The sequence below is a fragment of the Tubulanus polymorphus genome, chromosome 4 (genome assembly GCF_964204645.1).
Source record: "Tubulanus polymorphus chromosome 4, tnTubPoly1.2, whole genome shotgun sequence".
NCBI lineage: Eukaryota > Metazoa > Nemertea > Palaeonemertea > Tubulaniformes > Tubulanidae > Tubulanus > Tubulanus polymorphus.
In genome coordinates, this window is record NC_134028.1 from 7,006,093 (window position 1) to 7,019,085 (window position 12,993).

Sequence of the window (12,993 nt, forward strand, 5' to 3'; positions counted from 1 at the left end):
CTATGATATCTACCGGTATGGAATATGTAATCGGGTATTTTGGTAGTAGGTGGTTATATATATATATATATATATATATATATATATATATATATATATATATATATATATATATATATATATATATATATATATATATATATATATATATATATATATATATGTATAATACTCACTTTATATTATGTTTCACGTTCTGAAGCAACCGATATCAAAAATCAAAATTCACCCAATGCCTGCCTGTTTTTTTTTTTTCGTTTTCGCGTCGTAGCATGTAACATCATCTTTAGAAATACGAGAAACCGACTTCAGGCGATGTATGAAATTACGGATCATTGCGAGAAAGGTCTCGATGTTTTGAGAATGTTAGTTCGATGGTTCTGCTGAACTTAGAGATTATTGATAAACTCAGGACGCCGTTGTGACTAAAGCCGCGATCGCATGGAGACGATTTGGCCCCGGTCAAATTGGCATGGATCAGTTGGCCAGTGCCTAAGAGAGTGCGTTCACACGTAAACCACTTACTCGATACTTAACAAAGTGAACTGAGTCACTTTTGGAACCAGTTGCAAAAATTTGGCTCAGACCTGTTCCAAGATTTTTGGTCGGGCCAAATTTAGCCCGAGCCAAACAGGCACCCGTGTGAATAGTTGATCCTGGCGATCGCGGCTTATACATCAGTGCGACCTGAACTAGACATCTGTACATGTCGATCTTACCGCATGAGTGGTCTTTAACCAGAATATCTCTTGTCATTCGACGTTGGATTGTTTTGGCAACTCGGGCGGGTGATCGTAGAAACCTAGCCTTTTTATTTCGACTACCGGGTAGATATCGCTCATCTCTTGAATCAGTTTTTTAATTTCAGCGCAAATATTCGAACGTTTTTACTCTGTATTTGTTTTATATAGAATACGCCCGTTATAGTATCTAGCACAGGTGGAGGAAGAGACGACGGCGCAGTATAGGCAGCAAATAATGCTGAACTATTTTCTATCGTTGGATATTTCTACGCAATCGTAAAAATTGACATTTATGTAGCGCAGGTATCCAAGAGAGTCTGTTCAGATGCGCTCCAAACTTGGTATTATTACCCCTAGCCTATAACTCTATTCATGTATCAGTCATCTCTCCCACAGTAACATCCGAGCGGCTGCTAGGCGCTCAGGAGTCATCTATCAGGCCAGGTACCCATTAGCCGCGATCACACAGAGACGATTTTGCCCGGACCAAATTGGCACGGATCAGGCTCGGGCCAAATTTGGCCCGTGCCTAATTAGAGAGCGCGTTCACACGCAAACCATTCACTCGATACTAAACAATGCTAAAATTTGGCAAGGGCCAAAAGTGCTCGTGTGATCGCGCCTATTTACTCCTGGGTGGAGAGAGGCAATGAGGATAAGTGTCTTGCCCGAGGGCACTATGGTAAAGTACGGGGGGGGGTTCGAACCCACGACCTGGCTTCCCACAGTCGAACGCTCTAACCGCTCGCCCACACCGCTTGCTCAACGATAATCTACATTTCTACGACGATTTACATTTCCGTCCCCCGACGAGCGGAACCATCACGGAAAATACTCGTCGACGCTTCCCCTGAATATGATAGCCGGCAACTGCTAAATGAAAGTGTGCAGCCGTCGATTGTTCGGTTTTTTTGCAGTGATGTTATGTATTACACAATCTAGTAGTCTAGAATTATATGCCACAATTTCATGTATATTCAGGACAGCGTTCGACGCAAATATCGTCGTAAAGCGAGAATGAATATATACATATATATATATATCACTTCTGCGCGTAAGTCGTAGGCCGTAATAGCTCTGAAGGGACGGACAGTGTTTCTCATTATTCGACCAGTTTGCCGGCAAATAGCTTCCAACGCCGCGACGCAATTGAGTATTTACGCTTAAGATAAACCACGACGAATGCAGCAGCCCCGCAAAACAACGACGTCGTTTTATCATGGTGGATAGATGCGGATTCCTTTGACTGGCGGCCGACCGTTCTTCTGACCACTCTGTGATTCGCATTCTTGATTTATGACCGACTCCCTAATTAACATAAAATGATTTTCTTCTGTTTTCGTTTTCGATATTCGTCGTCATCCATCAAAAGCAATTTATATGAACATCATATATATATATATATATATACATATATGTATATATATATATATATATATATATATATATATATATATATATATATATATATATATATATATATATATATATATATCCTGAGTCCCTCATGAATCAAGAAGCTGACGGATAGGGGTATAGAATTCCAATTGGGAAATAGATAAAGGAAATGATAATAATTGATGCAGTCCTGAATTAACCATTTCCATCTCGGGGGACTCGTGACACTCGCACACAAGTCCATCAAATTTTTTTCTTAGTGCCCTTTGACATTTTGTCAACAAAAAAGATTGGCGTGTTTCATTGTGGGTGTACGTTTGATATTGCCTTTTTGGACATCGAAGTGTCTTTTGGGGTATGACAAATTCAGGTCCTGTGTTATGAATGCCGAAATCTGTCACCATAGAAAATCTGGGGGGTCTACAGTTTGATAAGCCCCCTCAGAATGGACCTTATACCGGACGGTTGTTCGTTTGAAGAATTGCGTTATTCTAAGGAATCGGGAAAAAATCCGACGGCAATTTTCGCAGCTACGACACGCGCACATGACGATGCCTTCTCTTTTACTGCCTTTTACGCTCGATGGCTGAGAAATAAAAGCCGTATTAAGTTGAAGTGTTTATCATTAGGCTGTAAGAGGCTGTTTAGTCGGGATAGTGTCAGACCCGCGCTGTCGCCGTCGCTTAACTTCAAACTGTCTCTTGTTTCACTTTCAGGACAAAAATAAACGCCGTAGGAAAACTCTGATAATGGTGACTATATCAGTTTATCTCTATAAAGTAATTTACGGGCTGAATAAGATTGGCGCATATATACCGAACCCCTTTACCGCGGTGCATAAATGTGGTTTCATGGAGCCCCTTCGATAACAAAAAATCTGTTACGACTTTAAAGCCGCGATCACACGGAGACGATTTGGCCTGGGCAAAAGTGCGCGTTCACGCATAAACCACTCACTCAATACTAAACAATGCTTTGACAAAGCGAAGTGAGTCCAGAACCGGTTGCAATTCACACGTAGGTAATTGTTCGATCCCTGTTAAAATTTTGCTCGGGCCTAGTCCGACGTTTTTGGGTGGGCTAAACAGGTACAGACCGATTTGGCACCCGTGCGAATAGTTGTTCCGGCACTCATTTGGCACAAGCCAAAAACACTCGTGTGATCGCGACTTACGACTTATTGCCCATCCAGATAGTCCTAGGTTTTGGGTTCCATAGTTCACTGTTAAAATTTGACTGCAGGAAAAATTATATAGATGGACAATATGATCTTCAAGTTATTTCCTAAATCTCAATGTTTTAAATAAGCTGCCAACAAAATTAACCACAATCAGTCACTTACTGGTACAGGCTGTTTGGAAGATCATTTGAATGAACTGGAACCAAAATTTCCAATTATGTACTTCTATTTGAACAGAAAATTCTGTAAACTCGTCCGCCGATCACACAGGTACATCTTTACTTCAATTTCCGATTTCAAAATCAAACTCCCTGTTTCGCTCCCGGCAGGTATGGTGGGTTTGTAAGGGACACCAAATCAAAACAAATCAAACGAAATCTATTAATCAAATCAATAAGAGGGAGAATTCAATTATTTAAGATTAAAACATGCGAAATTACTAATGTTTCAAGTCAGACTTGAATTACAATTTCTGTGGAACTGGATCCAGTGCATCTTTTTGACTACTTACTTGAAAGTCAAGTTAAGAGTAAATTTTTTTTTCAAATTTTTCAATTCCGGAATAGAATAATAGAATTATATTTAAAAGTTAAAACTCATCCCAAATGAGACGATCGATGAGGAACACAATATCATATTCTGTGGTAACTGGTGGTCCAGTGTTTAGTATTGATAATCTATTACGGAATCGAAAAATTAAAAAAAAAAATTTACTTACTCATTAGGCCTATATTATAATTTAGGGATTAATTAAAAAACCACATTTATGAACAAAGTATTCAGGCCGGATTATTAACACTAAAATCATTTTTGTCATCCCTCGTTTGCCCATTTTTTAGCATGCAGCAGGCAAAAACGAATATTGAGATAAAACAATTGAAACGTTGCCCTTCGATATTATATCACGAGTCTCATTTTCATCCTAGGCTTTACTTTAATGTTGTGCTTTGTTTTTTGCGAACTATTTTAGCCGAGCATAAACGAGTGATTTTAGATGACGAATAAAACCGATTGAACTCGCCGGGGATTCGCAGAAAAACCCGGAAACAGTTTCTCTTCATAACCTGGGGCAGATCCAGGCGGGGGCTTGATCTGAGGGCCATACCAATTTTTGACCCATTACTGCCTTCTAGACCCGGTCCAGAATTTCCGATATAATTGTGGGTGGGCATTTCACTTTATTTGATTAAAATTTAAAAAATTGCCTGAGTAAAGTGCCTCGAACGAATGGGAACTCAAATGGAAGTCCTGTATGAAACGCCCTGGATCCGCCCCTGATATCATTCATTGCCGTAATTCGAACCCGATACCATCCGCGAGAAACTCGTCTCCGATCAGAATATATACGACATACAATCAGAATTAGTGTTTCCTATGGTCAATAATTTCTGCAGAAGAGTGCACTTACGGCTATAAGAAATTTGATTGGCCGTTCTGGACAGGAGTTTCGGTAATATCTGTTTCGAATTTCGGTCACGGGTCTAGGAGGATTGTTTTACCGGGATTACAGTTGTCGATTAAAGCGCCGATCACATGAGCATTTTTGACCACGTCTCCGTGTGATCGAGGCTTTTATAACTTGCCAAGTGCATAAACAACAAATTGATGAACTTAAAACTACGAACTAAATACTGGTTATTTGGGCATTGCTTGTTGAATTCAATTTTTCAGTATATTATCTGAACATAGAAATCTGAACCAGAGAGTTCGATTTCTATGAGCATTATACTGAACATGTAATTTTACGCATTGCAAATATGTTTTAAACAGCGTTGTGGCTGAAGAGAAGCCACAAGTCTCCTCCGCATACTGTTAGATCAGTTCTCAGTTTGGCCTCCCCTATGAATAATCCAGGAAGAAACCTTGAGCCCGCTGTCGATGTCGCGAGTGGCACTCAGCGGATTGAGAAATTAAAAAAAGAATCTCAAGCTGTTGTTTCTTGTCATTTTTCTGGCAAGTTATAAGCGATTTTTTTGTCAATCGACAGAATTATTTAAACGTTATACAGTTTTTTTTCGATGTTACCTCGGCTGTATTGTCTGTTACGAATTTCGATGTCGTCCTAATCTGTAAACAGCATGCTGCAACAAATTTCTCATTTAGAACTTTTCTTCAATTTTCTGCAATTTTTATCAGTGAGTAATGGATTCAGGTTGAATCTGTGCGGCTGATGTTCTGAATAATATAAGACTATGAAATACCCAGATCCCCCATCTCCCAAATGCTTTCAAGAATTAACAAATAATCTGGGCTTAAGAGTTTTCTTTCAGGTTTGTTACGTGTTTAGACATTTCCTTCTACTGATGTTCAACTATTGATTCAAATGTCAAATGCATGTTGATTTTGTAGACTGGGTACAAAGTTAGCAGGGGTTGGGGGTATGACAGTATATGGTATGTCGACAGGAACCAATGGGGTATTGGCAATGCTACTGTGGCAAGTGAGGATTCAGCGATAATCCACCAGGATTCACTAGTGGCATTGGGTTACCGCGCTTCAATTTCTTCAACATTTCAATTGAATCGACTTTTCTCATTAGTAAATCAATTTTCAGTGAAATCTATACCATATACTGAGAAAGTCGATCTTATATTGATCTGATGACTTTTTAGATTAAGCAGCCTGGATATCAAGTTCAAATTTCATTAAAAATACACTGATTTTCACTACATATGACCCAGTGTTTTGTTGCGCCATCTGGTGTTACTGGTATCCAGTGGTGTGGTCTATGGGTGGGAGGGCAAGCACAATGCACATGACGCATGGAAACGGAAACAAGGAATGAAAACATGTTCGCTCTTCGCTTCCCAAAAATCATGTTTCTCGTTTCTAGTAAACGCACACAGCACAGGGAAACGCTCGGACACATGTATCTGTTTCCGTGTTTACTTGCGCCGTGTTTTTTAGGCTTCAGGGTTGATAAAAGTTGAGCTTTAAAATTATTCTTCGAGCGGACAAATTAACATCCGAGTTTATATTCGCAAGAACTGCCCTCGAAATCTTTCGAGCTTAATTCAATCAAATGATAATCATCCCGGTTTGAAATCGATATACGTCCCTCGTGGCGGAGCCGGTTGATTTGTTTGATGCGCCGTGGCGGCGCTTTTCCGCCGAAATGGAAAAAAATCTATACGACCGAGAACCGCTTCGTGCAGAACGCGAAGCTAAATGCGTCTAATGGATGGATGTGTTACTCGGTAACCGGCTTAGTAAATAATCTGTAGTCGTCGTCTCCGCGGCTGACTGTCGCGTAAAAACATCGGGCGACAAATCACCGAGCGATCTTCGATCTATGACACCTTTGACACCTGTAAATGCACGCGATACTCCGAGGGGATGTCCCGTGCCATCCATTAAAAGCGTTGTAGTAAGCCGTGATTATTGTTGCCTCGTCGATATTTTGATTTCGCATCGTCATTTTAGGATGAAAAGAAATACGCTTTTAGAGAAAAAAAGTGAATGATTATTTACAGTCAGAATCGTTGGTCTAGTTCACGCGATCCGGGATCACATGAGCGTTTTCGCCCAGACTGAATTTGGCCTGTGCCAAATTAGAGGGGGGTCAATCGTGCTCAGGGGTGACGAAAATGGATCGTGCCTGTTTGGCCCGACCAAAATCATCGAAACTGGGCCCGAGCCTAATTTTAGCACCTGTTAAATTATTGCATGTGAATTGCAACTGGTCCTGGAAATGACTCAACTCTCAAAGCATTGTTTAGTATCGAGTGAGTGGTTTACTTGTGAACACGCTCTCTAATTAGCACGGGCCAAATTTGACCTGGGCCTGATCCGGGCCAAATCGTCTTTATGTGATCGCGGCTTATATATCCTCTCAAGTCCTAGCGTCTTGGACCACTTAATCGTATAGTTAACTAAAGCCCATCCATGCAAATATTTTCTGACAAAGCTAACACCAACCGGACACCACTTTCCCGATACAGTCGAACCTCGTTACAACAAATTTCATCGTACCATTCGTTATAACCGATAGTTCATTAGGCCCTATATCCGGTATGAAATTATCTAAATTTTCCTGTTTGGATGAAATCATTTTACCCGAGGTTCCACTGTACGACGAAATCGAGTTCAGATAGGGCGAGTATATCATCAGGAATGTAACTTAGACACCAGTTGATTTGTTTCTGGTATATCTATATATACGCGTTAATGTTCTGTTTCTTTTCTATCCAGTTTAAAGCTTTTCTATCTATCGGTCGTCATTAGGCGGGCGATAATTATCGGTTTTTCATCCAATTAGATCCCGTTCGTTCTATTCGTCTATTTCTCGTACTGATAATAATCTCTTCATTTCCCATCATTGCCCCGTCGCGCGGAGTTAGTTCCGATAGAAAACAACATCGACCCGATTCAATCTAACCCATTCCCCTCTCCCCGTTCTCTGTCTCTCTATCTTCATCCATCTCACTCCATCCATCGACCTCTCTCCCCAGTTGTCATAGAAATTGACTGATTGGTCTTAATTCTCGCCTACTTCTTTCTCTCACCTTCCCTCTTTTCTCACCCCTTCTATTCGACTCATGTATCGGTTCTTAACGAGAATTGACTAATAGTATCTATCGTTGTCCCTTTCTGCTTTTCTGTGTCTATAGGCCATTTGCACGGAGACGACTTGGCCTATCCAAATTCGCACGGATCAGGGCCCGGTCAAATTTGGCCCGTGCCTAATTAGAGAACGCATTCACGCGTAAACCACTCACTCGATACTAAACAATGCTTAAACAAAGCGAAGTGAGACACTTCCGAAACCAGTTGCAATTCACACAGAATAATTTGCCCTTGCTAAAATTTGGCTCGGGCCTGGTCCGACGTTTTAGGTCAGGCAAAACGGGTACGGGCCCGTATGACACCTCTGTGAACAGTTGTTCTGCATCTAATTTGGCCCGGCCAAAAATGCTAATGTGATAGCAACTTTTATATCTCTTGTCCCAAGTTTCTTTCCTTTTCATCCCTTCTCTTCAGCCTTCTTTCTCTATTTAGTAGTTTTTTCCTCTCCAACTTTCCATCTGCATCTTCTCTGTTTCCATCCATCTTTCTTCTTTTTATTCCGGTTAGGCAATTTTTCCTGTAAACCTCGGAAGCCTGGCTCTCATTCTCGCGGTTTCGCCGCGTCTACACACAACATCTTCGTCGAGAATAGAATCTTATCTGAAAACGGATTCCGCGCCGTGCGCTGGCAGGCAAAATTAGATCTACGCCGACAAAAATTTCTTTGAAAATTATCGTCGCTGCGCAAAAACAGGAGACAATCTCGTCCTCTCTGAAAATTGTTTGAAATTTGCCTCCGGGGCAAAATGTAAAAGAGATGTGAGACTAATTCCAGACAATACACGTGCATTAATCTTGTCGGCAAATTAAACGCATCATTGAAAACGGTTGTGTTGTTGCATTTGCCGACATCGGATAATTTGATGTAGGATTTTCATTAGGTTCGTAGATACGTATTGTACCGGGGCCAATTTCACCGATCTAGATGGATTGACCGATAGCCGTGGATAGACCCGGAACGACTGTTCACACGGGGTGAAAAATGGGCCCATGCCTGTTTGGCCCAACCCAAAATGTTGGAACAGGCCTGAGACAAATTTCAAAATGGTGGTTGCATTATCACCATTGATATAACACTATACCTGTGTTGTGATGATGATCAAGAGAGAATCCCACAATAATGACGATAAACAAAGTCTGAAAATGTTCCTAGAGCTAGTTGTTTATTTGACATTTCGACTATATTCTAATGTATCATTCTATTATGTATATTCTATTAGAATCTAGTCGAAAAGTCGAATAAATAATTAGCTCTAGGAACATTTTCGGACTGTTTTTCGTCAATATTGTGGGATTCTCTCTTTATTACAGGTTACTTTGTTTGAGCATTGTTTAGTATCGAGTAAATGGTTTACTCATGAACGCGCTCTCTGATTAAGCACACCGACCAAATCATCTCTGTTTGATCATGGCTATAATGTCTAAATCAGGGGTCCAACTAAACCTCGCAACTCAACAAGAATTTCAACTGATTTAAGTTAAACTCGATAAAAATTTCGGAAAACCGGGGTGTACATAAGTATTGAAAGATGATAACTGTAGAACGCAATCACAGTTTGGTTATAAATTCTTCGTAATAAATGCGCAGGCTAACTCGACAGTAACTGGTGGGTAAGCTCATAACTAATTCAGATACACGCTGATTCTGTCAGATACTGACAATGTTGTTGTCAATATCACTCTCTTGTTTCTCAGCCTCTCGTGTCTACGTATCTCCGCCCTGCGATGCTAAAAGCTACGATTGATAAAGTGCCGATCTGGCTGTGTTTTTTTCCCGCTTTCTGAAAGAACCGTAAAAAAGATATCCACGTCATCATCAGCGAGTATATCCCCGTGCCGTCTGAATCAGATGAAAATTTCAGGCGCAGTGCCCATTGTTATTCAAAAGTCCTCGTGAAAACATCAAAACAGTGGGTTTTTTGTTCAGTGGTTTTTTCTGGCTTTCCTCCACCAATAGGGAAAAGAAAGCTCTAACCTGCGAACACCATGAACGCCACAGTACACAGCAGCTTGACATTCTTTTTTTAATTCAAAATTTATTCGCACTCTATCTAAAGTTCGGCAGCCAACACCTAGTATAATAGGTGAACTTATTTTGTTCGACTTAATTCTGACTCGTAACTCATGAACCGGGTCCAAAAAACTGTGGAGCACTCGCACCTCACTGACTGGTTCTTCCTGACATTCTGATTTCCTGTATTTTCCCCGTTTTTCTTTTCTCTCTCTCTCTCTCGATGATTAATAGCACGTTTTTTAACGACGTGGCTAGTAGCCAATCTGCGATAATATTGACGCACACCAGCAACCATATTGTCACCTTTCGCTGAATAGTAACGATGAAATTGCCATCCAATTTGCTGCCAAATGACGTATATCAAAGGACAGCGGCACGGCTAACGTCACTGGCAATTTTTTCTCTTAGCCCATCCAGACCTTAACGTTGTTTTGTCGCAATCTTCTTTCTCGTCTGGCTGTCATTCTACTTCAGAGTACAATGTCCCTTAGCCGGTGAGTTGGATGAATTTCTAGAATTTTTTTTTGCTTTACTTCGTTTAGATGCAAAATTTCATGACTCCGTCTGCCAATAGGAATTTTTATTTTTGCTTTACTTTGTTCGGATCCAAAGTTTCATAGATCCGTCTGCTGATAGAAGTCCTGATAATCCGATCGACTGCGATATCTTGGAGGTTTGAGCGAAACCAGAGACAAAGTTAGGAAATTGAGAAAAACGATATGTTTGTCGAAATCGCTTGATTAATCGTCGTGTCAGAATATTTCTCATATAAAGTGCATGATGATCAATTGGTAATACGATCGCCCGCGAACACTGTATTCTATATAAGCATTCGTTGATCGATGATCATTTAATCAGTCCTACCTCACATTGTCTGTATGATCATAATTTGGAAGACAATCTTTATGTAATGATTTTTCGTTTCGGTGATAATTCAATGTTAGAATATAGTAGTAAATAGTAATTAATCGCAACTTTCAGTACCTAAACCTCACTCGAAATGACATGTCGTTCATGAATTCCTTTCTATGAATCATGAATTAAGAACCTCTTTCTATATTATGTATTTTCAGGGTGTTTTTTCGCAAGTTTTTGATCTCGAAGCTAATGATTTCGATAACGACGACTCCTGCAACAGAGAAATGTAAATATTGTCTCTCAAACACTAAACAATAAATGAGATTTCAACCCTTTCAGTGCTGACTGATTGATACCCAAAAAAGTGCTGGAGATAATTTGAGAGTTATAATGAAAAATTCCACCCCAGTGCGGTGTATAATGGGTACTCCCCATCTACACCCCTGTGCGATGTATCATTAGTTACCAAAATTTCACTACGTTAGAAAGGTGCTGCTATCTTTCAATTGAGATAATAACTAATTACTAACAACGTCAATGCAGTGTATTAGCAAAGTCTTTCAACAATTTGTACACTGCACTGAAAGGGTTTTAAGCGAAATACATCGTCATCTACATCAGCAAAATATTTTTTTCTTATCTGCAGATCTTCGGAACCGAGATTTCCGATAAATATCGGTATCACGGGATATGTGGCCACAACAGGCGAGGTAAGTTTTAAGACTCAGAATTGTTATAATTTCTGCATGTCCAAGCACGTCCGTGTCTTTGTAGAATTCGTTTTGAGTTGGGACTTCACTAATTGCTTTAAGTATAGAGTTTAATGTTTCGAAATTTGATCTCATTTTCAGACGTTGAATATACCAGATGCCTACTCGGACGACCGCTTTGACCCAGGTGTAAGTTTCCATCTCAATAACTTGAATTTTTTTCCTCAATTTTCTGAACTTCCCTACGAAGATGTTTCTCATACAGTGTTCAGACCGGTTTTTACAGATTTTCTCATTCTCATTTCGTTTTCTAGGTGGATGAAGGAATGGATTTTCAAACGAAGTGCATTCTTTGTATGCCGATTAAAAATGCATCCGGACAAGTCATAGGCGTCAGTCAACTTGTGAACAAACTGGATGGAACATCATTTAATAAAAACGACCAGAATCTCTTTGAAGTAAGCGTTATACTACATGACGAGAGAAATCCCACAATAACGAAGCCAAGATGGCAAATTCTATATCAGAATGATTGTGTTTGAGGAGCGATGTTTCGGCTAACAACTGTTAGCCATCATCAGGCGTACTGAAACGTTGCTCCTCAAATACAATCATTCTGATATAGAATTTTTCAATCTTGGCTTCGTTATTGTGGGATTTCTCTCGTCATCATCATACGGATATTGTGTATCTTCTCGTCTAGTTATATACTACATGCGCTTTGAATCACTGAATGTCAGGAAAAGTCTGGAAAAAATGTCCCCTGGCACGCACAGGGCTGTCAACCATCCCTAATTGTCAGGAACAGTATTCAAAATTATCCGCGATACACAGGGCTGTCAACCATCCCTGATTGTCAGGAACAATACTTGATCACTCCCCAGACACACACAGTGCTATCACTTATCTCTTGATATCAGGAATAGCATATGAAAAAATTTAACGCATAATATGTTTGCATAATGCTAGATATGTTTTATCTAGTTATTTTATATAGTTATCTATTTTATTTTCCAAGACTGTCTCTAAGAATACTTGATATTACCCGTCGAAAAATCAAGAACTCCCAGTCAATCTTCTCTGAATATCCATAGAATACTTTAATTTAACATAATTTTCTCTGTGTTTGTGTATTTTCAGGCATTTTCTATATTCTGTGGTTTAGGCATTAGCAATACTCAGATGTATGAGAAAGCATGTAAAGCAATGGCCAAACAACGAATAGCGTTAGAAGTGTTATCATATCATGCTATAGCTCCAGTGGAAGAGGCGCAAAGACTGAGAGTAAGTCCGCAAATTATCAACATTTGTTATACTGTGACCATAAGTTTTGGCAATGGGGTATCGGCACACCGCTATTGTGGCAAGCGAGGATTCCGCGTCGATCCGTGCAGTTTGCTAATGGTAACTCAGTTACCGCGCTTCAATTTCTTCTACATTTCAATTAAATTGGAATCAACTTTTCTCTTAAATACCGGTAAATCAATTTCCAGTAAAACTATACCATTCACTCATTGGGAATGT

The 12,993-nt window shown here is 39.9% G+C and overlaps 1 protein-coding gene across 1 annotated transcript in view; it reads left to right on the plus strand.

Moving 5' to 3' along the window:
• Window positions 1-12,993, plus strand: part of LOC141903277 (dual 3',5'-cyclic-AMP and -GMP phosphodiesterase 11-like) — a 71,252-nt gene that overhangs the window by 46,762 nt on the left and 11,497 nt on the right. Inside the window, exons 6-11 of the mRNA XM_074791367.1 lie at window positions 2,858-2,893; window positions 10,975-11,045; window positions 11,406-11,469; window positions 11,611-11,658; window positions 11,784-11,927; window positions 12,610-12,753. Coding sequence (XP_074647468.1) covers window positions 2,858-2,893; window positions 10,975-11,045; window positions 11,406-11,469; window positions 11,611-11,658; window positions 11,784-11,927; window positions 12,610-12,753 — 507 coding nt within the window. The remainder of the gene's footprint in view (window positions 1-2,857; window positions 2,894-10,974; window positions 11,046-11,405; window positions 11,470-11,610; window positions 11,659-11,783; window positions 11,928-12,609; window positions 12,754-12,993) is intronic.